Source organism: Bos indicus x Bos taurus, chromosome 23 (assembly GCF_003369695.1).
Source record: "Bos indicus x Bos taurus breed Angus x Brahman F1 hybrid chromosome 23, Bos_hybrid_MaternalHap_v2.0, whole genome shotgun sequence".
Taxonomy (NCBI): domain Eukaryota; kingdom Metazoa; phylum Chordata; class Mammalia; order Artiodactyla; family Bovidae; genus Bos; species Bos indicus x Bos taurus.
The window spans coordinates 28147904-28174630 of record NC_040098.1 but is presented as its reverse complement, the minus strand read 5'-3'; the positions used below and the strand labels follow the sequence as shown (position 1 = coordinate 28174630).

At 52.3% G+C, this 26727-nt stretch overlaps 3 protein-coding genes and 1 long non-coding RNA gene across 19 annotated transcripts in view; 1 reads left to right on the top strand and 3 right to left on the bottom strand.

Annotated features, from left to right (window-relative positions):
- Positions 1 to 3374, bottom strand: part of TNXB (tenascin XB) — a 56359-nt gene extending 52985 nt beyond the window's left edge. For 5 of the 10 annotated variants that reach the window (XM_027524857.1, XM_027524859.1, XM_027524860.1 and 2 more), the window contains exon 1: positions 3165 to 3374. The gene's annotated coding sequence lies outside the window, so the exon portion shown is untranslated. The remainder of the gene's footprint in view (positions 1 to 3164) is intronic. The other 5 variants (XM_027524864.1, XM_027524863.1, XM_027524861.1 and 2 more) reach the window with 2 other exon arrangements.
- Positions 1566 to 14396, top strand: LOC113881782. The gene is made up of 4 exons (XR_003508161.1): positions 1566 to 2556; positions 10717 to 10782; positions 12627 to 12744; positions 14230 to 14396. It is a non-coding gene; the product is annotated as an uncharacterized LOC113881782 (long non-coding RNA).
- ATF6B (activating transcription factor 6 beta) lies at positions 9222 to 19157 on the bottom strand. Of its 5 annotated transcripts, none has more exons than XR_003508160.1 (18): positions 19034 to 19157; positions 18548 to 18660; positions 18359 to 18437; positions 18013 to 18119; positions 17344 to 17479; positions 14391 to 14476; positions 14115 to 14250; positions 13897 to 14028; positions 13628 to 13761; positions 12804 to 12989; positions 12620 to 12711; positions 11984 to 12163; positions 11499 to 11606; positions 11235 to 11316; positions 10978 to 11064; positions 10663 to 10774; positions 10439 to 10523; positions 9222 to 9926 (listed from the first exon to the last, which is right to left on the bottom strand). XR_003508160.1 is itself a non-coding variant. In XM_027524868.1 (18 exons), the coding sequence occupies exons 1-18, from the start codon at positions 19113 to 19115 to the stop codon at positions 9676 to 9678; spliced, it is 2172 nt and encodes a 723-aa protein (XP_027380669.1). In that variant the 5' UTR covers positions 19116 to 19155; the 3' UTR covers positions 9222 to 9675. The 5 variants fall into 5 exon arrangements, 4 of the variants coding, with proteins under 4 accessions (XP_027380669.1, XP_027380670.1, XP_027380671.1 ...); XM_027524868.1 differs by having other exon boundaries at positions 10978 to 11048; positions 19034 to 19155; XM_027524869.1 differs by having other exon boundaries at positions 10978 to 11048; positions 18013 to 18104; positions 19034 to 19155.
- Positions 19158 to 19504: 347 nt separating this feature from the next.
- Positions 19505 to 21252, bottom strand: FKBPL (FKBP prolyl isomerase like). 3 transcript variants are annotated; one of them, XM_027524876.1, is made up of 3 exons: positions 21033 to 21239; positions 20352 to 20791; positions 19655 to 20144 (listed from the first exon to the last, which is right to left on the bottom strand). In XM_027524876.1, exons 1-3 carry the CDS (start codon positions 21073 to 21075, stop codon positions 19677 to 19679), a joined length of 951 nt encoding a protein of 316 aa, XP_027380677.1. In that variant the 5' UTR covers positions 21076 to 21239; the 3' UTR covers positions 19655 to 19676. The 3 variants fall into 3 exon arrangements, with proteins under 3 accessions (XP_027380675.1, XP_027380674.1, XP_027380677.1); XM_027524874.1 differs by having other exon boundaries at positions 19505 to 20788; positions 21029 to 21252; XM_027524873.1 differs by having other exon boundaries at positions 19505 to 20791; positions 21033 to 21242.
- Between the last annotated feature and the right edge of the window lie 5475 nt (positions 21253 to 26727).

Below are 26727 nucleotides of genomic sequence, written 5' to 3'. Positions count from 1 at the left end.
TGAGGCAAGAACTGGGGGGCACAGGGAGACGAGGATTAGAGAAGAAAGGTAGTGGGGTGATGGGAGGAACCAGGAGAGGGGGCCTCGGTAACAGAGATGCGTGGAGGGTTCAGGTGAAGGGTTAAGGAGCAGTGTTAGCAGGTGCCCAGTTCTTCCAGACCAGAGAGGCTGGAGAGGGAAGGAGAGTAGGGTGAGTGATGGGAATGCTGACTGAGGAGGAGGATTAGGGGCTGTGACCAGTGCCTCCCACAACACACACACATTTCCTGGCTTCCTATGCTTAAAATTCTCCTCTGAGTCTGAGAAAAAGGAGTTTCCAGGGCTACCAGCCATCACACTCCACCACCATCCCACCAGAGATGGAAGAGGAGCGGGCAACAGGAGCAGAGCATTTCCACACTGAGAGGCACCCTGCCCCACAAAGCCCAGCAGAAAGCCTGGCAAGCAGAGAGCTGCCCTTCCCTCAGCCCCTCTCTCAGCTTGGAGTGTAGCCCTGGGTGTGAACTGGGCTCTGACTTACCTTCAAATTCTGTTGCCCTGTGTCTAAGGTTGCGCACATCTCCAGGTGCACACACACACAAATACACATACACATACAAATGTACTCACATGTGCTTATCCACAAACACAAATATGAACACATTTCTTGTATCTGTCCATCCTAAGTCGCTTCAGTCCTGTCCAACTCTTTGCAACCCTATGTATTGTGGCCTGTCAGGCTCCTCTGTCTTTGGGATTCTCCAGGCAAGAATACTGGAGTGGGTTGCCATGCTCTCCTCCAGGGGATCTTCCCAACCCAGGGATTGAACCCGTGTCTCTTACATCTCTTACATTGGCAGATGGGGTTTTTTTACCACTAGCACCACCTGGGAACTATACATATACTTATACTCACCCAAAGAAGCTTGCATCTTTGCAGGCACACATATTTGAGTATGTGCAGGGGTTTCCCAGCAGTAAAGAACCCATCTGCCAATGCAGGAAACTTGGGTTTGACCCCTGCCTGGGTTGAGAAGAGCCCCTGGAGTAGGAAATGGTAACCCACTCCAGTATTCTTGCCTGGGAAATCCGATGGAGAGAAGCCTGGTGGGCTACAGTCCATGGGGTCACAAAAGAGACACGACTTAACTACTAAACAACAACAACAACAAGGCCATACACACACAAACTCCTCTTCACATTTCCTCCACATCCAGTCATTGAGCGATGTCTAAAAAAGCTGATTTCTCATTGGCTCAGAGGGCAGTTGTGTGAGTCAAAGAACTTAGTTGGAGTGAGGGGAACCACAGAGGAGACCCTTCTCCAGAGGAGGCAGAGGTTACAGGGTGCTCCACATCCCTGGGGGTTGGGGGGAGCTGCCAGTCCCCCTCCCTCAACAATCGAATCCTGCACCTCTTCCCCACTTAGTGGGAGCAGGGGGAGGGTCTCTGCAGCAGGAAGAAGCAGGAAAGTAGTGAAGCTGGTCTGAGAGGAGAGGCACGAGAGGAGAGGCCCCCACGGGCCACACCCCCAGAACCTCCCTCCCAAGCCCCTCTCCCCTCGAGTCTCCACCGCCAGCCTAGCTCCCTATTCCCGTTTCTTGAAAGAATCGCGGTCTTCTCTCAGCACCAGGAAAGCAGGATACTTGGTTGTCCCTTATGTTTCCTCTCATCGCCCGCCCTCCCGCGGCATTAGGGGTGCCTGTGCGCAGCGAGAAAGGAGGGGAGCACGGGCCTCCCCCTCTTGGCACCCTCCCCATAGTCGGAGGGCTGGCAGGGATGGGGCATCGTCCCAAGCGATGACTCAGCGCGCAGGGTATTCATGTGGTAGCCAAGTTTGACACTTCGCTCATCAGGGACTGTAGGTCCCAGGAGCTGGGGAGAGGGGCTGGCCTCCTGCAGGGATGTTCCAGAGGTGGGGGATTTTGGCCCCACCCCCATGCTTTTCTCTGTCCCTCGTACCACAAGAAGAGCGAAGGTAGAAGGATTCTAGCACTGAGAGATCAAGGAGGGAGGTGAGGGCGGGCTGCAGACACTGGGTTGAAGCAGGTGGCAAGGAGGTAACCGGGAGATGGGGCAGTTGGAGGATCTAAGACACCCCTTATTCTGGGAAGTTCATGGGCCAGAGACGTGGGAAAATTAAAGGATTTCCGGACCCTCAGTGGCAAAGAGTTCTGGGGAGGAGCACTGAGTGACCAGGACTCAAGGGAAATAAAGTTGAGAAATTAAGGTGCTGGGTCCCCGGGAGTCTGGAGGCAGGGCCAGGGAAAGAGGGGAGGGGGGTTAAGGATCTGGGAAGTGGGCGGGGATTGGAAGCAGACGGACGGCAGCTGCGGTGTTTCCGTGTTTCCGAGTTGCTTCCCAGTAGTTCCTCTCAGTTCCATTTCCAGTTGTTTCCAAGCCATTAAATTCTTTCCAGGCGAGATAAGGGTCCCGCCCGTCCCACCCAGGGTGTGTCACGTGTAGGGGGGAGGTTCAGATGGACAGAGCAGAAGAGCCTGGAAGGGGGATTGGAGCGAAGACGGAGCCCCTGTGCCCCTCTGGAGGCATCGCGCAGTCATCCCAGCCGCACTGAACCGTGAGTCACGGGTGCAAAGCTCTCTGCCAAGAATAAATTTTAGGATTCTCTCCACAGACTCCGTGCCCTTCCCAGACCTGGGAGTCCTAACTCTGCTCCATTGCTGCATTTCCTAAAGGCTGGAGACCCCCAAAACTCCCTCCTGGGGCCTTGCAATCCACCTGCTGCCACCCGGGGAGTCCCCATCTGGATGCTCAAAAAAGTTCCCTCGGGCACGTTCCTAGAGTTCTGGCTCAGCCGCTCCAGCCAGATCACTTGGGGTTCCACCAGCACTCCCATCCTGAGGTTCAGCCGGCCACCAGCTCATCCTGGCTTCTGGTTTCTCCCAGCCCCAACACCGCACCGATAACCGCCTCCACCTTGGTGCCGCCCCCGGTCCTATCCAAACCCCAGCATCCATCCTCCGTGCCCAACTCACACACACCTGCACTGACTCTCCCAGACACACCCTCCACGGGGAGTCCGGTCCTGGGTGCATGGTCTTATTTCCTCTGCCCCCGCACAAAGTCCCTGCTCTCCTGCCAACCTTCACCTGGGGTTTGGGGGTAGAGGTCCCCACCTCTCCCGTCTCTTTTCCTGTCTCCCAGAGACGGAGGTTACTTCCTTACCTGAGTAACCAGCAGCTTCAATGTGTCTGTACCTGCTCTGTCCCGAACTTGGGAAGGGGGGTTCTCAGGGAAGGGTGGGTGGATGCCCCTTGGCAGCCCTGAGCTCCTGGTATATCCCCTTGCTCGTTCCCTGCAGCAGGGGCTCACTGAGCCGCGACCCGACTGTCGATCTGGGCAGCGACAGTGAGGAGGAGGGAGACTGAAGCCAGCCGGGGGAGGAGAAGGGGAGGACCAGCATGAGGTCAGGGAGGGGAGCGGAGATAGGGCAGGTCCTCCCACCCATCCGCCCCTGCCAGGCCCTCCCAACGTCATCATATGTCACCCCTCCTCTCCTCCCTCCGTCATCCCACCCACCTCCCTGTCTGGGATCACTGAGTCCCACAATACCCTCATCTCACCCCCTCCAGCCCTCATCCAACCTCCCCCATCCTTTCCTTATCCCACTTTTATTCTTCCTCCTCACCCTAATTTGTGTCCCAACTTGACACCCCCATCCCTCATATCATTTCTCCTTTTCCCCACCATTTCTCCACCTCTTGCTCCTGCTCTCTAACCTGTTTCCCCCTCTTCCAGCACCCCTTCCCACGGCCAGCCCCTCTCCCTCCTCGGAACCTCCTCCACCTCTTCCCAGCTGCCACATTCCTCCAGCTGGGGTCTTGCCCAGCACCCGGTCCTTCATCCCCTTACCATTTATCTCCTGGCAGGGGCAGGCAGCAGAGAGGGTGGGTGGCAGGAGGAAGCCTCCCTCCCCAGTCTAGACTGCTCTCCACGAGGAGCCTTCTTGTCCCACCTCGGTCCCTGCCTGGCCCCACTGCTCCCACCTGCACTGTGTCCTCTTCTCGCCCCGTCTCTGTGCTGCCTCTCCCTGTCTGTACTGTTCAATCTCTGGTTCTCAGCTCAGGGATCAGTGCCCCCTTTTCATTCTTTCACCTGAGCAGCTTCCTAGAGAAATGGCAGATGAGGCTTGGGCACTGGCTGGACAAGAGTGTGGCCTGAACACCGAGACATAGACGACTTGGGAAAGGTGGGGTTCACAGGAGACAGGGAAGGGAAGCCTGAAAGTTAGGAGAAAGGTTTGGGGACGGAGAAAGAGTGAGAGCCAGGGGCAGACATGAGGGTGGGGGGCACATGGCATGCTGATGTTCTGGAAAGAGGAAGGGGACTAATTCTGTGCTGCAGCGGAGAAGCAGGGGTAGGGAGGGAGTTGTGGGCTTGAGGAAGAGGTCATTTCGATCTTGGGTAGAGATAGGAAGACTGGCCAGAGGGCAGAGTGGCAGATGCGCACATCAGGCTGCCGGGCTCTCTCTCTGGTCTCATTTCCCCATGTGCTTTGCTCCCCTGATGAGGGGCTGAAGAAGAGACTTTTTCTGGATAAGAAATATCCAGGCTGAGGGAGGTTTCACGCAGATAAAGTTCTTTCCATCCAACCAGAGGGAGGTTTCACGCGGATAAAGTGCTTTCCACCCAACCACAAAATGGCGGCCCACTCCAGTACTCTTGCCTGGAAAATCCCATGGATCTCGGAGCCTGCTACTGTCCATGGGGTCACAAAGAGTGGGACATGACTGAGACTCCACTTTTCACAATCCTCACCATGGAGGCTTGGCCAAGTGACAGCTCGAGGGTGACAGGGAGTGCGGGAACCCGTTTCTTGACTCTGTACATCGTTGGGGCAGAGGTGTCCACAGGTCCCCAGGGTCTCGGGTGTGTTGTTTCTGGGGGGCAGGGCGCACTGGCCCAGCATGTGGCTCTGCGGAATGCCCCGTGAGCTCCTGGTGGCCGAGGGCGAAGGCTTGCGTGGGTGCTCGCATGGGTGTCACCGTGTGTGCCCGTGTGTCTGGGTGTGCATGTGTCTGTTTTTTTTTTTCCTGGCTTTGATAGGAAAGATGAAGTCAGCATCTTGGATAGAGTTGGGTTCAGCTTCCTTCCTCTGCCTTGGCCCGAAGCCCCCAGAGCCTGAAATAGGTAACAGTTTCCCTCAGCTTTCCATGCAGGGCTTGGGGGAAAGCACTTGAAAGGGTGGAGGGTCTAAAATGGCATTACCTGGCAAGAGAAAACTTGAGAGAACAGATTTTCTCTGATACTGCCAGATTCTAGTAATTCTAATGGTCATATCCTGCCCTGCTCCCTTTTTTTTGATCCTGTACCCTATATGTTGGTTTTATTTTTATCAGATTCATGTATTTTTCCACTGCACCACTAGGCATGTGGGATCCTAGTTCCCCCACCAGGGATCAGACTTGCACCCTCTGAAGTGGAAGCGTGGAGCCTTAACCACTGGACCACAGTGTGGAAGTATAGTGGAAGTATGGTCACTGTAGGTATACTTGGTCCAAGAGTGGCCAGAAGAGCCTGGAGAGAAAGGAGGACTGAAATGATGGCCTTGGGGTGTTCTGGAAGTCCACTTCTCAGGGGAGACAGGATGCTGGAGTCAGAAAAGGGTTCGAGATTCCAGACATTCACAAGCTCAGAAGGCATTCAAAGAAGCCGAAGCCACTGGAGGCCTGACAGACACAATTCCAGCTTCTGAGATAATCATTATCTAAAATGTGATCCACACCCTGGATTTCAGGCTCCTGGAGGAGCTTATGTCTTATATATATATATATATGTTTGCCTTTTATCAGAAAAGCACTGGGCCTTGCATAAAGCAGGTGCTTCATAAATGCCTGTCAACACTGAGTTGCCAAAGGACTGTGAGAGAAGTGGCAAGAGTGTCTGGCAGGGAGCCTCAGAGTGAAGGCAGGGAGTCCAGTGGTCAGTGGGGTCGCCTTCACCGAGGTGTCCCAGGTGGTGGACAGAAAGGCTGGGGTCTTACTGAGACCCGTTTGTGTGCTCTGGCTGTTCTCCAAATCCTCGGTCTAGGTGTCTTCAGCTGTGGGCCTCCATCCTTGAATGAACCTCCAAGTTCTTGTCCTACCCTCAGGAGGATGAGAGATAAAAGGTATACAGCAAGGAAGGAAAGGAGAAGCCGAGGAAAACAAGAGTAAGGGCAATTGAGGGCAAGGGCCTGAAGGATAGAGAGGGAGTGAAGAGGCCAGGGGCTGTGATCCAAAGAAGCAGTCCCAGAGAGGGGAAGATAGAAAGCAGTTGTGCTGGGCTTCCGTTTACAAAGCCCTTTCCCACACCGCAGCACTTTATTAATCCCACTTTATGCTGAGGAAGCGGGGGCTTGTAGACATTAATGGACTTGGCCGGGTGACTTTGCTAGTGGTGGTGAAGGTGGGCCTCAGGCCATTTTCAGATTCCAAAGCCTGTATGGCTCCCCCTCCCCCAAGAAGAGCCCTAGAAAGATCGAAGACTTAGGGCAGAAACAAATGAAGGGCTTCAGGCAGGATTTGTTGGGGAAAGGTGGGTGCTCTCGATTTCTGAAACTTCTTTCTGCATCCAGTTATGATGTAGATTCAGTGGGAAGAAACTGCCAAGTTTAAGTCAGGGGGTCAACACTTCATTACTGAGACTGGGGGATGGGGCGAGGTGGGAGGTGATGAGGAACGTGGAGAGAAAAAACTGATCCTGAGATGAAAGAGGGGGGAGAATTAAGAGCCTGGGCTGAAAAACAGGGCAAGAGAGCCACAGGAGGAACAGTTTGGACCCTTAAAACTTCCTTTGCCTGGAGACATGGGTGTGGGGAAAAGGGAGGAGGGAGGACATTTCTATCTCGTGACAAAAGAAAGTCACACAATTATTTTGTTCTCTGCTGTGGGGCGGGTGGGCGCCCGTATTTACCAGAGGGACCGGGGTCGCTGTAGCAACCACACATCTGGGCCCCGGAATCCAGATGTGCTGTATCCAGAAGCCATAGCAGAACGATGAGGCAACAGTGTGAGGCTCTCCAGTCCTGGCCCCACAGCTGGGAGAGGACCGAGCACTGGGGGAGGTGAAGGGAGAGGGGGGCACGGGGGCGGAAGGAGGAGAGGGCTGGAGCAGGGGAGAAGAGAGGAAGTTATGGAAGGGGGCAAGGAATGTGGACGAAGGAGTGGAAGCAGCGGGGGGAGAGGAGAGGACCCAGAAGAAAGGGAGCAGACTGTGAAGCGGAGGGGGAGGAAGGGAAAAACACAAAAACCTTGAGAAACCAGCAGATGAACAAAGGATAAAGGGTGTGAATGAGAAGGTGATAACTTGGGGCTGGGTAGAGGGCAGAGAAAGGCAGCAAACCAGTCTAGAGAAAAGAGAAGAGGGAGAGACAGTGGACGAAAGGCGATTCTGAGGAAGCAAAGTAACAGAACAGAAAGATACAGAGGGTCTGACCAGAAAGGGGTCAACAGGACGCGCAGGAGTGACAGCACGTGGAGGTGGCCTTCAATGGGGCCGCAGCTAGAGATCAGCACGGGCCTGCAGGGAGGCAGCCAGACTGACCTGCTTTCACCCCCCATGGCACACCCACTCTCCACACCTCTCCTGAGCCTTCCTTCCCACCACCCAGGCCCTTGCCAAGACAGAGTCCTGGCTCTAACCACAGTGCCAGCTGTGCCCTGCAAACCAGCCAGAGGAGCTGCATGCCACACCCCAAAGCCCCCTTCTGAGAAGCCAGTACTTTAAGCACACTCCTGAGCTGGCGTCAGGAAAGAGAGAAAGTGACAGGACAATGAAACAGTGATGGATCCAGATGGGATAAAAGTGGAATCGAGGAGAAAAGGACCAGGTGAATGGAGCAGGTGAGGAGAGAAAGCTGTGTCCACTGTAGACCAGGCATCCTGCACATCATCTTTCCTCCGCACATCAACCCAAGGAGTAGGCAGGAACACCCCGTTGTGCAGGTAGGCAACTAAGGCTCAGTGTGTGCAAGCAACCTACCAGTGTTAGTCACTTCGTTGCGTCTGACTCTGCGACCACATGGACTGTATCCCACCAGTTCCTCTGTCCATGGGATATACCCAGCAAGAGTACTGGAGTGGGTTGCCATCCCTTCTCCAGATCTTCCAGACCCAGGGATTGAACCCAGGTCTCCTGCACTGCAGGTGTATTTTTTTACCATGTGAGCCACCAGGGAAGCCCAAGATACCCACTAATAAAAGGCAAAACAGGAAATCCAACTCAGGTGCTCTGCCCGCAGAATCCTTGTTCTCCTTGCACGCACTGTCTGGATCAGGCTGGGAAGGGCTCCGGGGACCTTGGGACAGGAAGTGATGGTAGAAGAGCCAGGGCTGCCCTCTGGAGGGAGGAAAGGCCTAGTTCCTGGGGGCCCTAGGTTCCAGGTTGCCATAGTTACTTGGTCTGTTTTCACCCCAAACACAGTAATGGGAAGCAGGGGAGCCTGGCTGAACACGTGAGGTTCTTCTCCCGCTTTCAGGCCTGGGCTTGTGGCCCGGGCGGCCCCTGTCCAGTCATCTGGGCGTGGAGCCCAGGCCCAGCCCACGCCCTCCCGCTGACCCAGGACACTCCTGCAGGGCCAGGTCCGAGGTGCTGCTGGACAGGCGCCCCTGACGGGGAACCCCCAGGTTGAGGGAGTCTTGGCCCCTTGCCTGTTGTCCTATTCTCCTTCCTCCTAATTAGAAAGCACAGCCTTTCCTGCTGGCCCCGCAAGTGTCCTTTTCTTTCAATTGGACTCTCAAGTCTCAGTTTCCTCCAGTTTGGGGCTAAGGAGATGCTTCTCAGCGTCCCTCTTCCCTCCAAACACTGCCTCCTTCTCCACTGTGGCTCCTCCTTTCTGGGCTCACAGCCCCTGGCCCCAGCTCCATTGTTTGTTCAAGCTGCTCCTCCTGGAAAGCTAGGGGGAAGAACCTGCTAGAATGCAGGGGACCCAGGGAGGCAGCCCATTCACCCTGAAGGGCGTGGGGCCCCCTGTCCTTCCTGTTTACTCAGACACATTCCAGAATCTGCACTCTCTAGCCTGTCACACCATGGGACATCCCTCCCCCGCTCCCCACCAGATACCAGACATATCCCTCGCGCGTTACAGGGCTGGGGAGAAGGGGATGACGTGAGGTCTGTGATCACACACCCACTCCACCCCAGAGCTAGCCGTGTCCTCAGTGCTCGGCTCTCTGACACACCGGCCCTACAGCAGCCAAGTTCCCCCAAATGACCCATCACAAGCCAGGAAGGCAGGCACCATACCTTCAACTCCCTCCAAGTTGTTTATTTAATAATAAAAAAGAAGATATGCCCATACATCCACCTGACCTCCCTCTGCCATGCCTCGTTGACTCCCAGGAACTAGCTCCAAAATGTAAAAACTTCCCTTGTCCCGCCTGGGGACTAAATTCCCACCTCCACCCCCCAAAACAGAAACATAAGAATAAAGAGTGTACTGGGGCCCACTCACCCCAAAACTTAACTTCACTCAGCACCCTCAAGGAAAGAAGCAGGGATTGGGGGTTCATAGAAATGAGAGGAGCTCTATATTCCAAAAAAGGGGTGAGAAGAGAGGAAAACTCCCACCCACCTCCAAATAAGTGCTTAACCCCCACATCCTGTCTTCCCTTTACAAATTGCCGCAAGCCCAGGGATCAGGACAATTCAAAACAGTCCCACTTGGTTGCTTCCACCCTTACCCCCCGGTTCTAAGTCAGTGTGAGTCATAGAGGTCAGAGATGATTGAGGTAGAGGGCTGATGGGCAGCCTGGTGAGCCTGGCTGGCTGCTGCAGAAGCTGGCAAGGGGCCACCTGTGGCATTGCCCGGGGTTGAGGACGGCTGTTTTCGTAGCGAGGGGGGCACTGTGGAGGTCTTGATGTGAATCACCCTGGTATCCATGACCTCACACTCGATCTGCATCATCTCCTCATAGTCCCCAGGGGGTCCCCGGCCTGACAGGGTCTCTGTGAGAGGGGCAGAGTTAAGGGAGAGGAGAAGGGGAAGGCAGAGAGGTCAGAAAAGCAGAGGTGGACAGGGGGGAACGGGCAGTGATGGGCAGGCAGATCCAGGGGGTGTTCAGTGAGAAGGTAGGGATGGAGTTGGTGCGGGGAGAAGAAAGAAGTGGCAGGGGCGGGGTGGGGGTGGATGACAGTGATGAATGTAAAGTCGCAGAGGAGAGGATATCAAGAGAAAAAAAAGAAGTAAGACTCTGGCAGGTTCCCAGCCCACCCCGGTCCACAGCCCTAAGCACCTTCACCTAGGGAGGACCCACGTCTCATCTTCCTCCCATCAGTCTCCTGCATTTTGTTTTTCTCAAACGATTTCTGGCTTGCTCTCACCCATGTATCTAGCATCACTCTGGAATCCCTGCTTCTGTCATTTCCCCCCTCAACTCTTCATGCTGGATCTCCCCATTGGAACTTCCTTATTTCTCAATCTCAGGACCTGTCTCCACACTGGGCAGGGAAAGAATTACCATTGGGGGCCATAGCAGGCATCACCAGAGACATCTTGGGCCGGGAGGTCTTGTTGTGGCTGATGGCTGGGAGCAGCAAGTGGTCCTGGGGACAGAGGGGCCAGGCCAGGAGGGTGGAGGAAAAGGTGCTGACAGGCTCCCTGGCCCTGCTCTCCAGCCTTGACCTGCAGAGAGATTGCCGGGGAACCCAGGGTGAGGGGATGGGGCCCGCAGGAGAAACTCACCCTTCGGAAGGAGACAACGTAAAATGTGTCTTCCCGTCGGTCAATTGCATCCAGGAACTCGGGCTGCGAACGGTCTGGTTGGCGGTACAGCTGCAGCTGGCCCACGGAATCCCTGGACAGGTAGGAAAATGGGATTGGTGAGGAAGCAAGCCCAGGGACCAGTTCCCACTAGGGAAGAGGGGAGAGGGTGAGAGGGAGACAGGAGACCCCCAGGGGAGGAGGGAAGCATGAGGCCCTGGGGGCAGTGACGACGCACGCAGGACGGCTCCTTTAGAGGAGCCTCGCTTAATAAGTAAGTGCCCCTTCAAGACTCACCCTTCCGGGGGCCCAGGGGGGCGGGTGGGGACTGCCTGAACTGGAGGAGACTTCTTCCGAAACTGAGACTTCTGGAAGGAGAAGTATCTAAGGATTTGAAGAGGATGAAGGGAAAAGGGAAAAGAGAGACGGCCCCTACAAACTGACGCCACCTCACACCCACCCTCCTTCCCACCACCCCAAACCACTTACAACCCCTAGGATGTTTAGCCCTCATTTTCAAGTGGCCTTCCCTGAACCGGCCCACCCCCTCCTACCTGTTTCTCCTGGGCTCTCTGAGGTGTCTTCCGCCGGCCTCTCTGGTGGCGCTGGACCCAGCCACTCAGCTCGTCAGCAAGCCTGGGGAGGCAGAGGAGGGGGACACCTCCATGCCGGGCCAAGACGCCCACTCTTCTGTCCCGCACATCAGAGGGAAGGGGAGAGGGCACGGGGAGCTGGCGCTTCAGCACACAAGGTTAGCCAGGCCTTCGGGGAGGGGCCTCGGGACACAGGGAGGACGCCCCAGTCATGAACCCCCCTACCTCAGGGACTCGGTTCGGTTAAAGTGCCGGCAATCCGAGGAGAGGAAGAGCTGGTCCAGGTCTCTCAGCAGCAGCTCCCTGGTGTCCCCAGGGAAGGCTGTCAGGTTCCTGGAGTGAGGCAGAGAGGGGGCATGACCCAGGGTGCCCAACACTGCCCTGTCAATAGGAAAGGCCATGTTGGCATGAGAACAGCTCTGTTGCTGTGTATGTGCTCAGTCATGTCTGACCCTGTGTGAACCTACAGGCCGTAGCCCTCCAGGCTCCTCTATCCATGGAGTTTTCCAGGCCAAGAATATTGGAGTGGGTTGCCATTTCCTTCTCCAGGGGATCTTCCCCAACCCAGGGATCAAACGCGTGTCTCTTGGGTCTCCTGCACTGGCACGCGGATTCAACTGGGAAACCTGGCTCCCCCTCAAAAAGGAAAGGTAACTTTAGGGGAGAAGACACACTCAGCACCTCTAAAACAGAGAGGGCCCGCTCCTCACCTGAAACTTGGGTGGCCAGCGGGGCTGGGCTGGGGCTCCTCAGGGTCCTGGAAGGGATGCTGGCGGGGCTCGGCTCCATGAACTGGCTCTTGTGCCGAGAACTCCAGCAAGTGTCTCCGGGGTCGAGACTCCCCTCTGCTCATCCGAGGAGAGATGGAAGCCGGAGGAGGCTCACTGATGCTGTGGATAGAAAAGGATGGAGCACGAGGAAGAATTCCAGCTTAACTGAGGGCCTGGGTAAGAGGGAGGGCTCTGCAGATAGCATGCCTGGTTCCAATTTGTGCTGCAAGACTGATTCTCTTCATCTGCAAGATGGACTGAGAACAGTCCCTACGCACAGAGCCAGAAAACACTAGAAAAGGAGCGTGCTTAACCGAGGGCCCAGAACTCAGTAAGCACTTAATATAGTCACTATGTTTATCAGTGTTCTCATGACCATCTCCTCCGGGACGTACCATTTATGACAGAGATGATGGAACATGAAGGGACTAGGGACTAGCTGGCTACACCATCAGTACCAAGGACACCAGAGCTGTCTGTGTGCAAGTAACGAAAGGGATTGTGCCTAAGAGGTAATCAAGCGGCCGACAGGCAGGCTCCACCCAGACGGTTCTGGGGAGACGAGGAAGGTCTCACCTCACAGGCCCAAAGTTGAAAGCGATGAAGAGAAGGAAGACCATGACGCAGACCACCTTCCTGTTTCCAGACCCTAACTTGAGCTCGCTGTTCTAAGATGCAGAGGAAGAGAGAGGCCGGAGAGGGTGAGTCATCCCAGGGAGCCCGCACTCCCACTCGTCTCCCCAGGCCTCCCGGGTCTCACCTCAGTCAGCAGGGCCTCCAGCCGCCGGCGGAGGGCAGCATTCTCCCGCCGGAGCTGCTGGTTGTCGGCCAGCACGGCTTGCAGCCGGGCTTCCAGCCCCTGCAGGTACTCTTTCTTCTTCCTGCGGGACTGGCAGGCTGACTCCCGGTTCTTGATCATCCGCTGCTGCCGCTTCAGCAGCTTGGCCTGGGCACCAGAGGGTCAGAGGGAGAGTGAAAGCAGGGCGGGGAAGGGGAAGTGCATCCCACCACCCCAGGGACTGACTACCCAAAATTCACGTGGGCCTCTCTCCTGCCTTCTTCACCTCTACATGCAGAGTCAGAGAGGGGTTCTTCCTCTCCGCTGAAACATTTTAGGGAAGGGGCCCTTCTCTCCACCACTTCCTACTCCTGTGCCTCAGAGCTTCGAGAAGTCGGACTATAGGAGGAACTTCCCCACCCAGGTTCTTGGTAGAACCTCAGTTCTTTTCCTTGATGAGTGGTCTTCCTTCTTTGCAATTCTCCTTTTTTAGGACCCAAAGTTTAAGCTTGCTATCGTAAGAGAACAGTTTACCTGGCTTTCCCCAAGGAAGCAGCCTCCCTCTTCTATAACACAGGATGACTCCTCTGGCTTTGATTTACTAAGACCACTCCCACTTCTCCATCTGCAGGGACAGCAAACCTGAGGATCCTAAAACTACATGGGGTTGATAAAAGGGGTCCACTCTGACCTGAGGATCATCTGATGGGCCTGCTTGCTCACTTTTTTGCTTCCTTCTCACTCCACAGTTCTCTCCCCTCCCCATTACTAAGCCTTCCTCCTCCTCTCCCCAGTAAATAACTTACATCCACCTCAGGAGGGCAGGAGTTCCCAGGCATAGGGGCTGGAACAATGCTCTTCCTCTCAGGCCGTGGAGGAGGAGGGGTCGGTCCCTCAGGCTGGACTCGAACAGTACCTTGGATGAGGACAACTGGGGACACTGGGGCAAGTGGGCAGAAGAGGGAGGTCTGAGAGCTGGGAGTCAGGTGGTGTCCTTGTGCCCACACCCACAGCTGAGCACCCAAGGGTCAGGGCGCTGGAAGGCTGTGAGCTGCCTCCTTCTCTCCTTCAGTACCTGGGGGTGGCTGGACAAGGGGCTGCAAGAGGACGGTGGTGCTGGCAGGCACAGCTCTCGGGGGTATCGGGACAGTGGTTATCAGCATGGGTTTGGGCTGCAGTGGTGGCTTCCGGGCGGGCAGGGCTTTGCCTGAAGGAAGGTGAAAGGAAAGAAGGAAGGGATGTCAGGACAACAGGCCTCCAGCCAGGGGCCCCAGCTGTCAGGAGATGCATTACCTGAGGAGCCGTCAGAGGACAGGCCCATGCTGATCTGGACAGCTCCAGGAGGGGGGCCGGGGACATCCCGCAGGAGACACCCCTGAGGGGACGGGGACTCTGTCTTCACTTCCAGGACCTCCTCTCCTATGAAAGCCTACATGGGGCATTCCAGAAGACATGCGAGTCAGGAAGAGCTCGGAGGAGGAGGAGCTGAAGAAGAGAAAGCCCTCACACCTCTGAGAGTCAGGAGGAACTCACACGCATGCTGGAGGGAGGAGCGGAGTGCATGCTCACCTGGCTGGGGGACTCTGCAGAGAGCAGGGGAGCCTCCGAGTTGATGGAGGAAGATGGAGAGGCAGGCTCTATCTTAATCTGAACATCTGTGGGATGGCAGGATGAGACAAAGAGCTGGGTGTCAGATAAACACTGAAGGAGAACAGGGCTAAGATGCGGAAATGGGAGACACAGTCACTTCCCCTTGTACCTGGAAGTAAAACTATTTCTGGCTCAGGAGGGCAATCCAGAGGAGGGGGACTGGAGCTGCTAACCTGCTGCCTCTCCTCCAACCTCTTTTCTCAGAAAGGACTCCCTTCTCCTTCCTTGGCCCCTCTCAGCTGGTTCTACCACTGCCAAACCCTCAAGCCTGCCCTTGCGTGTCAGCTGTCCCTTTCTTCTTCACACACCTTGTTCATTCGCATGGTGAAGGCCCACACAGGGAGATTCGGCTGCATTTTCATGGGCCCAAATTCCTGTCTGGCTGGATTTCCACCTCATCCTGGCCCAATGCAATCATGCATCACAACTCTGACAACTGCCTGGCCTGCATCTCTACCCTTGACTGCTCCCCTGCGCCCGGATTCTGACTCTCAAGCTGCCTGCTGGTCACTTCCATTCTCACGCCCCTCCATTCACCCAAATTCAACCGGCCTTAACACAGGGCTCACTGCTTGTCCCTTTATACAGATCTCCTTCCTACCGTCAGCCTTCAAAGCTCAAGTCACCTCTGAGCCTTCACAGCCTCTGTTAAATCTATCTGTAAGACTTGTTGATTGCCCCATGGAGGTTAACCTAGCTGAAGGCCAGATTCAGCTCCAAGGTCAATGATCCACTACTACCTCTGGTTCATAGCTTGGATTTTGATACTTAATTATAAGATTACCAATACTGCTATTTTAAAATCTCAAGTCTATTTATGTATTTCAATAGGTAATACACTCATATAATACAAGATCCCAAAGAACAAAGGGAAATTCAGTGAGAAGTGAATCTCCTTTCCTTCCTTGTCCACCAGCCATCCAGAACCTCTCCACAGAGGTGACCACTGTCTGAGCTATGTAACCATATATTAACCTTCATGAGACTCTCCAAAAGCAATGCCTAGGTCTTGTGCTTCATGTCTATCAAAGGGATGGGTAAAGTGCATGGGTGCCTGTGTGGTAAGTCATTTCAGTCATGTCAGACTCTTTGTGATCCCACAGACTGTAGCCCACCAGGCTCCTCTGTCCATGGGATTCTCCAGGCAAGAATACTGGAGTGAGTTGCTATGCCCTCCCCCAGGGGATCTTCCTGACCCAAGGATTGAACCCACATCTCTTATGTCTCCTGCATTTGGCAGGCAGGTTCGTTACCACTAGTGCTACCTAGGGAGCCCAGGTAAAGTACAGGCCCTCAAAAAAATACCTATATATTAGAGGAGACTCTGACTCCAAGAACTCTATCCTTTGCAAAATCGTCAACAATTTTTTCACTAATATAAACTTTTCAATCCTTATTTTGTTTCTCCTCTTTGTAATACTTAATCATATGCTGGATATGAGCTGTTTGTCCCTCCAAATCTCTCCCCACCCTCCCCTGCCCTGCTCTGAGGCCCAGGAGGAAAACACGTGTGGCTCTCTTGTCTTCAAGCTTCTGGCTGAACTTCAACCAAGGGAAGGTAGGCTAAGAAACCCTGAAGTCACCTTGAAATCAACAATCAACAAGTCCCACATTGAATTCATCATGCTTCCTGCCAGGAGGCTCCTGCTCCTGCAGTCGTTCTCCAGCGATTGGTACCCTCACCCACCGGGTGGCTGCCCTTGTTAGAAACCCAGGCACGTTCTTTCACCTCTGCTCATCTTTAATGCCCAGGAGGTCACTGCACTCATCCGTTCTAATTCACTCTTTCTCAAATCTGCCTTCTTCTCAGCATCTGAGTATCTTACCTGACTAACCACATGGACCTCTTTCTTGGTCCTCCTTCTGCCTCCAGTCCTGAGTTTCTGCAATCCAGTGTCTACTTTGCCACCAGAGTCATCTTCCTAATCACACTCTTCTCCTGCCTGACTCTTCAAAGGCACAAAACTGCCCACAGGAAAAAAGCTAAGAGTCCCTAAACAAGGTTTCTACCTGGCCCTGAAGCCTCTGAATTTCCAGGCCCTTCCCTACTCCCCCTCCTTACATCCACTCTAAAGAGATGCAGGTTCCTCAGGTTCCACACTAGTCCCTACAGTCTTCTTCTGGCTAATTCCAATCTATCTTTCAAAACTCAGCTCAGGAAACCCCTCCTGCATGAGTACATCCTTGATCTAGCCCCAGCTGGGTGAGATTCCCCCTCTTATGAGCCTCCATGGCACCCTGTGATAATCTCTACCCTAGAATTACCATACTTTAGTTGTCTTTCTCCCACACCATAGCATGGGATCCTTAAGTCAGTGAGGTGGTAAGGTGTTCTTCATCTTTGCAACTCAGAACCCTGTCCAGTATCTGGCATGGAGTAGATGCTCAAGAAATGTAGATGCTGAATAAACATGCAAGAGTAAATAGACTCAATAACACTTCTAAAAAAGCACAAATAATGTTACTTGTAGAATGCAGGAGCAGGTATATGGTATTCCAAGTTTTCTGTCTGCTTGAAAATTTTTACAATAAAACCTTTGGAGGGAAAGTCACATATATAAATATGCCCTAAACTGTCTGCAAGTTTTTAAAAATGAAAAGCAACAGAAACAAGAAAAGAAAGAAAAATTATTCCCATCTCTTCAGTGCTGCCCTTACTGTGATTTCCTGAAATCCTCCCTCCTGCTCCTGGCCTTCCTCCTGGTTATCTGCCATCTCCCCTCCCCACCTCTCCTCCTTGTCCTGCTGACCGGACTCCCTCTTTACACACACACACACACACACACACACACACACACACACACACACACACTCTCTCTCTCTCTCTCTCTCTCTCTTGGTAAAGCCTGGGGATGATGCAGGCTATTATTACCTGAAGGATCATCAGAGGTGGTGCTGACATTGATCTGGATGGTTTCAAATGGGGATGTTGGATCATCTCCCAGGAGGCAGAGTGGGGGTGCCAAGGACTCTGACTTCACAACCAGCATCTCCCCTACACCAGGGGCCTGGGTAACAGTGAGGGTGAAGCAGGGGAGACAGAACAAGAAAGAAAACAAAAAGGACATGTTGAGAGTAAAAGCCAGGACAGAAGCCTTATAGCTTACAAACCACCAGTTACTTGACATTCTGGTTTGAATGGTAGTCAGCATCTTGCTAAACTGTGTCTGGCCCCTTGTTCTCTTTCTATTTTATTCCTAGGAAGGTGGATAAAGTCTCATGATCTCAAATATTGCAGTAGACAACCTGGACAAGAATAGTTCCAGAATTCTCAGTGGTTAACAACTCTCTTCTTCCCTGTTCCCCCACCCCACAATGGCTGCCACATTTCTCTCTATATTAAAAAACTCCATCTTCGATTCTAGAGAATCACGTGGAAATGTGAAAAATGAAGATATAAAAGAAATGGCAAAGGTAGAAAAGAACTTCCCCCCTGCACCCCATGACCTGCAGCCCACAAATCATTTCCTTAGCATCAACAGGGGAAGGCAAGGGAACTGAGTCCCTGCCACAGAGAGTAGGAGGGAGATGACTCTCTCACCTGGTTGGAGGGCTCTGTGGAAAGATGCGATGATTCAGAGCTGAGGGAGGAGGAAGAGCAGGGGGAGGATGGCTCAGACTTCACCTGGAGATCTGGAGGAAAACGGGCTAGAAAATAACCACGAAGCGGAGCCTGACAAGAGCCCAAAAAGCGCCCAAGGACATGGGGTAAAAACCCCTCACTGGGCAAGGGAGAAGGAGCACATATCAGGGGTCAAAGGGGGAGAGGAGTACACAGGCACTCAGGTGGAGGAGGCTTGAGGATAAGAGGAACTGCACAGTTTCTGGGAAACAATGGGACGGTGAGGGTTTCTCAAAGGATGAGGGAATCACAAAGGGTATCTTACCTGGGAAGATAGGCAGAGAGTCCCAGGGGGGTTCAGGAGGGCTGACGTCCATTCCCAGGTCCAGAGAGCTGCTGCCAAACTGAACAAGGGGGCCGGGTATTAGAAGGCAGAAGTGTGAGGATGAAGGGGTGCTCCAGCTGAGCGCTGGCTTGGGGATGAGTCCCAGGTTCTGCGACCACTCGCACCCACCAACGGTGAGAGACAAGGCTTGGGGAGCGATACCGGGACATCTTGCTCCGGACAACGGAAGAGCTCCGTCTGCTCCTCGGCCACTTCATCCAAGCCGGCGTACAAAGTGCTGTCTGCAAGAGGTGCGGAGGGTCGGGGGTCGGCCGGTAGCGCAACCTTCAGATCCTCACAGAGCCTCGCCCCATCCCTCATTGGCTCGGCTCGGCCAGACCCACCGCCCGCCCACTTGAAAAGTGATATAGCCGAAGAACTTCAGTCCCTCCTTCCCCAATCCCGGAACGATTCCACGTTTCCGCGGGAGCGGAGGTCTTCCCCGACTCCCGCATCCCCCAAAGCCCAACTAGCTCCTCTGTTCCACCCTTCTTCAGACGATCGATTCCGTATTTGCCCAGCCTTCCTCTTTGAGCCTCCGCTTCTTCCTACGTGCCTCAGGGGCACAGCAGGCCACAGCCCTATCCCTTCCCCGAGGCGCCTCACTCTGCGCACCCCAGTCCTCCGGGCTCAGCAAGTTGTCGGTGAAAAAGCGTGTCGGGTCCGCAATCTCGCTGAGAAGCATCAGCTCCGCCATCTTTCCCCCCACCCCCCAACCATTAGACGGTCCCCCAAGGCCCGCCTCTTCCGCATCATCAACGAATCAATCGACTCCTAAAAAGGGAGGGGGGCGTCCCGGAAGTCCTTCCGACCAGTAAGAGGCCTGGGTACTGAGCACATGCGTCAATAGAAGAGCCGGTCGTACAGGCTGGGCCAATGGGAGCGCGGCAGGACGCTAACACTTCAACAGTACTGGACAGTGAGGTTTGCGCATGCGCCAAACAGATCTCCGCCTGAAAGCGCCTAGGAAGTGTGGCCTTCGGTCTTTGGAGTTACGCCCTCTGCCCCAGAGTGTCCTAAATTTAGAAGTTTAGCTCATCGATTCATCTTCGGAGATGGACAAGCCCCCCCAAAACATAGCACACGTGACTATATAGCTTTTTAATGGTAAAAAGGGATGCTGAGACCACAGCTACCTCCCTTAGGAAGGCAGAAGCTTGGAGTGGGATATGGTGCAACTCTCCCTTGGTCCCCACCAAATCTCACAGCATAGACCACACTTCACAGGTTCCTGTCTCTTTTAAGGTTTAACTTTTAATCAGCCAAACATCTTGCGCAGTCCTTGAGCCAGCCCTGCATCCTGTTTCTTCCCCTGAATGATCACCTTTCCCAGCTCCTCCTGGGCTGCCCGGTTTTTGGGGTCTACGGCCAACACCTTCTTAAGGTCAGTCATTGCTTTTTCTAGGTTTCCAAGAGCAGCCTGGGCAACACCCCTTCGGTACAATGCTTTTATATGGCCAGGCTCCCGCTCCAGCACCCGGTCACAACTTTGGGCCGCCAAATGGGGCTGCCCTAGCAGCAACTGACAGGCAGCCAGGTTGGCGTGAAGTACAGTTCGTTCCGGAGGGCCAGGTGGGGGTAAGGTCAGCAGCAGCCGAAGAGCCCGTGCATAGCATCGGGCAGCTCCTTCCGGATTCCCCGCTCGAAATAATTCTGTGCCCCTTGCACGTTCTTCTCTGGCCAAGGCCTCCTTCTCGGTGTCCTCCAGCTCCCAAGAGTCTCGACCCTGAGTGAAGGAGGCCAGTGTGAGCCTGACAGGAAGTCCAGAGCGCCCAGGGAGCTGAAGCTCTGCCTCCTCGCCTTGACACATGGACTCCAAGCATTTCTCTATGAGCTCCCCCCAAGTTTCCTCCCTCCATGGGCCTAACCCCACAGTTAGTTCTGTCCAGCCCTCTGGCAGCCCTGACCCCAAAGGAAATCCAGAAGCCTGTACCGTGCAGCGGGAGCCCAGCTTGGGTTTGTCCAAGCCGTGACCACGGACTACAATCTTCTTGACAAAGCTGCCATCAGGACAGTACCAGAGATCAGAAGCTTGAAGGGGCTCTGACATCGCACTGGCTGATCCATGAGACTTAGCAGAGTCTCTTTCAAGTTCAGCAGGCAGTTTTTCAATTTCCTGAGGATTCTCTAGAATTTGGCTAGCTGGATCTGGGCTCACTTTCAGCTCAAGGATTTCCGTAGGAGATTCTCCCCGATGCTGCCTAATCTGAGTAGGTAATTCAAGGTTCTTTTCCCCTTGTTGTTGCGGTTGACAGCTGTCCTTCTCTCCCATTGAATTGATTGGTGATGTATCCATTTGGGTGCCTGGCCCCTTCCACCGTGGGTAAACAGTTTTGGATAGAAAGGGATGGACCGAGTCCAGGTCAGCACCTGATTTGAAAAAAAAAAAAATCAAAGCAATGCTATTGGCAGAAATTTTATTTAGACTCCTTTTCCGTCCTTTTGGGACTCCGGACCGTGGTCCTCAAAGTCCTCTTTTTTTTTTTTTTTTCTTTCCCGAATCTCTGTCGGGTCCAGTCTCCCCTCCAACCCCGAACTACAAGTTCCACAATTCCCTGCGGCTTGGGTAGCCATTCCCAACTACGGACACCCGATCGAGTCAAAAAATACCTGGGGGGGGGCCGAAGCGCCTCGCCTGATGGCAATAGCCAGACCATTCAAATCACCTCTTCTTCCGAAGCCAAGTGCTACTGAGTACTGTCGTTGGAGTCTTTCCCCAGGTGGAGAAGATGGAAAGGGGAGCCAGGGGACAGCTGGACAGAGACACTGACAGCTAACCCTGGAGCCCGAGAGACAAGAGAATCTAGTCAAATTCCTGGCAGCCAATCGGGAGGAGGGAGAAGTCTGATTAAGCCCGCCTTTTGGACGTTACATCATTTCCCCCACTGACTCACCGCCACACCCCAGCAAACGAGAAGCTCCAGGCCTTTGCGACCAGACTAGGCCAAATCATACCGAGCTAGGCGAGGTACGACTGCGTCAAAGTCTGGAGAAGGTCTGGAATGGGAGATTGGGCCCATAGAGGATATAATGGGGAATGCTGGAGCTGGGGTGGCTGATCGCGGCTGTGACCAGTCCTTTTGTCTGGCCACCTAAAACCCACGTGTGCTATTCTATTAATACTTGCCCCTACATTTAGCTTAGACAGTAAAGAATCTGCCTGCAATGCAAGAGACCAGGGTTCAATCCCTGGGTCATGAAGATCCCCTAGAGAAGAAAATGGAAACCCACTCAAGTATGCTTGCCTGGAAAATTCCATGGACAGAGGAGCCTGGCATGTTACAGTCCATGGTATCACAAAGGGTCAGACAGGACTGAGTGACTTTCACTACATTTGGGACAGCTGGTCAGAGTGGCCCATCCTGTCCACGGTCCTTCAAAATAAACCCTGGAGGAATTCCCTAACAGTCCAATGGTTAGAATGCTGAGCTTCCTCTGCAGGGGGCTGGGGTTCCATCCAGATGAGGCTTGCCTTACCTTTGCCTCATGTTCGTTAATGCCTTTTGAGCTCTTCTTCCTCAAAGAATCTTATAGACAGTGCTTTTCAAACTTTGATGACCCTACACATTATCTGGGGAACTTGTTAAAGTGCATGTTCTGACTTAGGAAGTCTAAGGTGGGACCTGCTACTCTGCATTTCTAACAAGCTCTTGGATGCTGCTGCCGGTGGTCCATGGACCACACACATTGAATAGTGTGACTCTAGAATAATCTCATCCTGTTCTTTTGACCTTTTAGTCTGTGTCCTTTTAGTTTTTCAAGTATTTTGCATATGCATATGTCCTCAGTTGTGTCCCACTCTTTTGTGACCCCATGGACTGCAGCCAGCCAGGCTCCTCTGTCCATGGAAATTTACAGCCAAGAATACTAGAGTGGGTTGCCATTTCCTACTCCTACGTTTTACATGTATAACTGGTATAACCTGATCCACTGGACGTACCAGTGGAAAAACCGGTCCTCCTCTTCCTAATAAAATATGTAGGTCCCTATTGTGATTCAGGCTTGCTCGTCCAGCTCCCTGCACAGGCAGGCTATGACAGCTCTTCAGGGAAGGAGAATTCCACTCTTAGTCCTCACTTTGGCTCCCTCTTCAGTTTGCAATTGTTCAGTTCACAATTGTGTCCCAGACTAAAGGACCGTGCCAGGACAGCCAGGAGGGGAGGTAATGTCATCATTAGCCACAGACTTGTGTCAAAACAGCCCTCTCCATTTTGTGTTGAGTCTCAGATCACTAAATTAGACCTTTTTTCCCTTCAAGCTTTATTTCTAGGTTCTGTGCTGCTGCTGCTAGGCGACCGACTTCAGCAGTCGTGTCCGACTCTGTGCGACCCCATAGACGGCAGCCCACCAGGCTCCCCCGTCCCTGGGATTCTCCAGGCAAGAACACTGGAGTGGGTTGCCATTTCCTTTTCCAATGCATGAAAGTGAAAAGTGAAAGTGAAGTCACTCAGTTGTGTCCGACTCTTAGCGACCCCATGGACTGCAGCCTACCAGGCTCCTCCGTCCATGAGATTTTCCAGGCAAGAGTACTGGAGTCCACTTCAACTAAGGCTAAATATTCTGATTCTTGGAATCCTTATGTTCTTGTTGAAAACTGATCTACCTTTTCTCCCTCCCTGCTCCATTTCACGGATTTCTAGGAAAGACAGAAAGTCTAGAATGAGTCACAGAAGATTTGATTACATCCTGATCCCTGGACAAAGATTGCTAATTTGTATTATGGGTGCCTTAATTGAGAGGTCCACTCCAATGACCCTTCAGAGATTAGCTTCTCTCAATTTAAAAAAAAAAAACTACTCTGCTACAAATGTATTGCTTTGTAATGGTCTCTTACTGTTTTGTGTGTATATGTTTCAGTTCCAACAGATTCCACAAGCCATGGGTCTTGCCTCTATTTCTTTTCTTTTTTTGAGGCAAGGAAAGCAACCTTAGTTGGAAAGCAGCAGACCAAGAAGATGGCAGACTAATGTCTCAAAATAACCATCTTGTCAAGGTCTAGATGCCAGTTTGTTTTATAGAACAAAGAGGGAGAGGAGATGAGGAAGTAAAGTAACAAGCCCATTTTTCTTTAAAATAGGAGGGAATGTGTTAATTTCTTCTTTTTTGCAGCCATTGACAGGTGGACTGGGTCAGACCGTCTCTCTGTGAGCTGAATAAAGTGCCTCTATTTCTTTTGCGTTTCATCTCCTTCTCCATTCATTCATTCAACAAATATTTATTGAGCACCTCCTATGTTCTAGACAGGATGCTGGGAACTAGGGATACATAAATGAATGAGACAGAGACAGTCCCTATTCTCATGGAGCTTATAGTTGGGGCATGGAGAATAAGTTGTATGAAGAAGTGAGAGATGCTATGAGAGTGGACGAGGGGTGAGGGAATATCCCTTGAGGATGAGACTTTTTTACTTTTGGTTGAGCCTCGGAGTATTTTGGGATCCTAGTTCCCCAACCAGGAGCTGAACTCACACCTTTGCATTGGAAGTGCAGAGTCTTAACTACCTCACTGCTAGGAAGTCCCAAGGATGAGACACTTTTGTTACCATCTAAAGAATGAGTTAGAACTGAACCTCTGAGAACACAATAGACCACATACTCAGAAACACTGAATTAAATGTTTAACTTTGTCTCTTTGGGTGGTCCCTTGTCATCATTGTGACTATATGTAAAAAACAAACATAAGGGACTTCCCTAGTGTTTCCGTGGTTAAGACTCCAAGCTCCCAGTGCAGGGGTCATGGGCTCGTTTCCTGGTGAGGGAACTAAGAGCTGTGCGACTTCACCAAAAAGAAAAAAAAAAAAATGTTGAAAACAAGCAAATACGTTAACAAAGGCCCCAGACCACTAAAGATAGTAATCAAAATCACCCAGGAAGAAAATATTTTTATTTTTAAAAAGATGACCCATTAAAATGAAAATGAAAAATTTAAGTTTTAAAAGAAGACTGAAAAGTCTGCATTCATGCTATAAACGCCCCCTGTTCTCAGCTTGAGAAGCACAGGCCTAGGAAGGGGTCAAGATATGAAGACTCAGAAATGGGAAATAGTATCTGCTGTCCCCCTAAAGCGTTACAACATGGAATGTTGATGGACACACTGCTTGCTCTCTCAGTTTCCCTACCCTTGCATCCTGTATTCTAGGGCTCAGTTCTCTGGAGATAGTCACTAAGGAATGAAAGAAGAGAAGCCTGGAGGATTATATCCCCAGGCCTGTCTAGAGATCATTGGATCTCAGAAGATCTGGCCTTATTCTACTGCTCTCCTTGCCTGACCCCATAAAGGCATTGTTTCCCCTTCATTAGAGACTAATCCTGGGAATTCACTGGTGGTCCAGTGGTTAAGACTCCCACTGCAGGGGTCACAGGTTCAATCCCTGGGAAAATAAGATTCCACATGCTGCTCTGGTGCAGTCAATAAATAAAGAAAGACCTGATCTGATGGGAGAATGCAAAGAAAGGTTCAGGAGCTGGTGCAAAGTAATTTGTGAGCTGATTGTTGTTACATGTTGTCTTAACACACAGAGCCCTTTAATAGGTGAAGTTCCATTCTGTAAGCAGATAGAATAGGGGTGGTTCCCAGAAGAAAAGAACCAGATAACAGCTTTTTAACATAAGAGAAGCCATTTTAGCCCCAAGCCATTTTGTGATCTAAGCCTGGCCATAATGCTTGCCCTTGAACAAGTCTCAGTAATAATGATCTTACGAGAACAATGACTGTTAGTGATCTCTGAGAGACAGCAGTGAGTGGTCCTAAAGACAGATCTTAGTTCCCTGCCCAGGAATTGAACCTGGGTAATCTAGATGAGAAAGAATCCTAGCCACCAGACCAGCACAGGCTAGAGATTAGAAGCAAAGTGACCCTGGCTCTTTATCCCCCTTTGAAAGCAAGAATGTTTCAAGGAGGCAAAAACTGTAAAAACAGATACAAAGTCAAAGAGAAAGCACAACAAGGGGGAGAGCACACAGAGGGAAGCAGTCTGTTTAAGACTGAAGGGAGGCAGAAATACATATTCAAAGAGGAATGCTGGGGTCCTGAGTGAGGAACAAGCAGGAAAGAGGTGAATTAATTACTTATATAGGATAGTCCTTCTGGCTCTCTGTTTACATTTGGCCAATTGTCTTGTCTCTTTCCTCACACCTAACTGGTCCTTGGACACTTATCAAGATACATGTACAGCTTTTTGCTAAGATAGCTCCCACCACAGAGGTCTGTGGGTGCATTTCCACACTAATTATGGGATGGGGCCTCCTCCCTTTTCGACCCCCAAGAAGCCTTCCTGTGCATGTGCAGAAAGGAAAGTCTTCCTTGACCTCAAGAGTGGGCACCTTATCTCTTTAGCAGGGCTCAACTTTTTTTCACCAGTTTTGTACTGAGTGTCTGGGTGAGAACAGAGCTTGAATTTTACTCCACTTGACAGACGCCAGCCCAGGAACCCATCACGAGCCTACCTCATTACCAGGCAAGAGAAGTAACAATAGCAAAGAATAAATCAATCATAAAGACTTCCAGTTCTGTTTCAATGATATGAATTAGCCAGAAGCACTTTCTTGAGCTGCTTTTCGTAATTCAACACCCCTCACAAGTGCTCAACCACCAGATCAACTAGCACCTGAAGGATGCTGATGCTTCTGACCCTCATGGCTTCAGTCAACTAAAGCTGTTGACCTTTGCCCCAATTCTATACTGAATTCTCCTCTGTTCAAATCCCTTCAAGAATATGAATAATAGGGCTTCCCTGGTGGCTCAGTGGTAAAGAATCTGCCTGCCAATGCAGGAAACACAAGTTTGATCCCTGATCTGGGGAGATCCCACATGCTTCAGAGCAAGTAAGCCATGTGCCACAATTACCGAGCCTGTGCTCTGGAGCGGAGAAGGCAATGACAACCCACTCCAGTACTCTTGCTTGGAAAATCCCATGGATGGAGGAGCCTGGTAGGCTGCAGTCCATGGGGTCTCGAAGAGTCCGACACGACTGAGTGACTTCACTTTCACTTTTCACTTTCATGCATTGGAGAAGGCAATGGCAACCCACTCCAGTGTTCTTGCCTAGAGAATCCCAGGGATGGAGGAGCCTGGTAGGCTGCTGTCTGTGGAGTTGCACAGAGTTGGACATGACTGAAGCGACTTAGCAGCAGCGGCAGCAGTGCTCTGGAGCCAAGGAGCCTCGACTACTGAAGTCCATGTGCCCTACAGCCTGTGCTCTGCGACAAGGGAAAACACTGCAATGAGAAGCCTATGCATTGTAACTAGAGAGTAGCTGCCACTTGCCACAATTAAAGAAAAGCCCACGCAGCAATGAAGATCCAGCACAG

Bases quoted from the DNA above. Each gene is read 5' to 3' on its own strand.
- ATF6B (XM_027524868.1), bottom strand. From the start codon at position 19,115: ATGGCGGAGCTGATGCTTCTCAGCGAGATTGCGGACCCGACACGCTTT. The intron at 12,712-12,803 runs GTGAGACCCGGG...TCTGCATCTTAG, and splicing joins TGGAGGCCCTGCTGACTGAG to AACAGCGAGCTCAAGTTAGG. The intron at 11,317-11,498 runs GTAGGGGGGTTC...CTGCCTCCCCAG, and splicing joins AACCGAACCGAGTCCCTGAG to GCTTGCTGACGAGCTGAGTG.
- FKBPL (XM_027524873.1), bottom strand. From the start codon at position 21,075: ATGGTCTGGCTATTGCCATCAGGCGAGGCGCTTCGGCCCCCCC. The intron at 20,792-21,032 runs CCAGGTATTTTT...TTTTTTTCAAAT, and splicing joins CGAGGCGCTTCGGCCCCCCC to CAGGTGCTGACCTGGACTCG.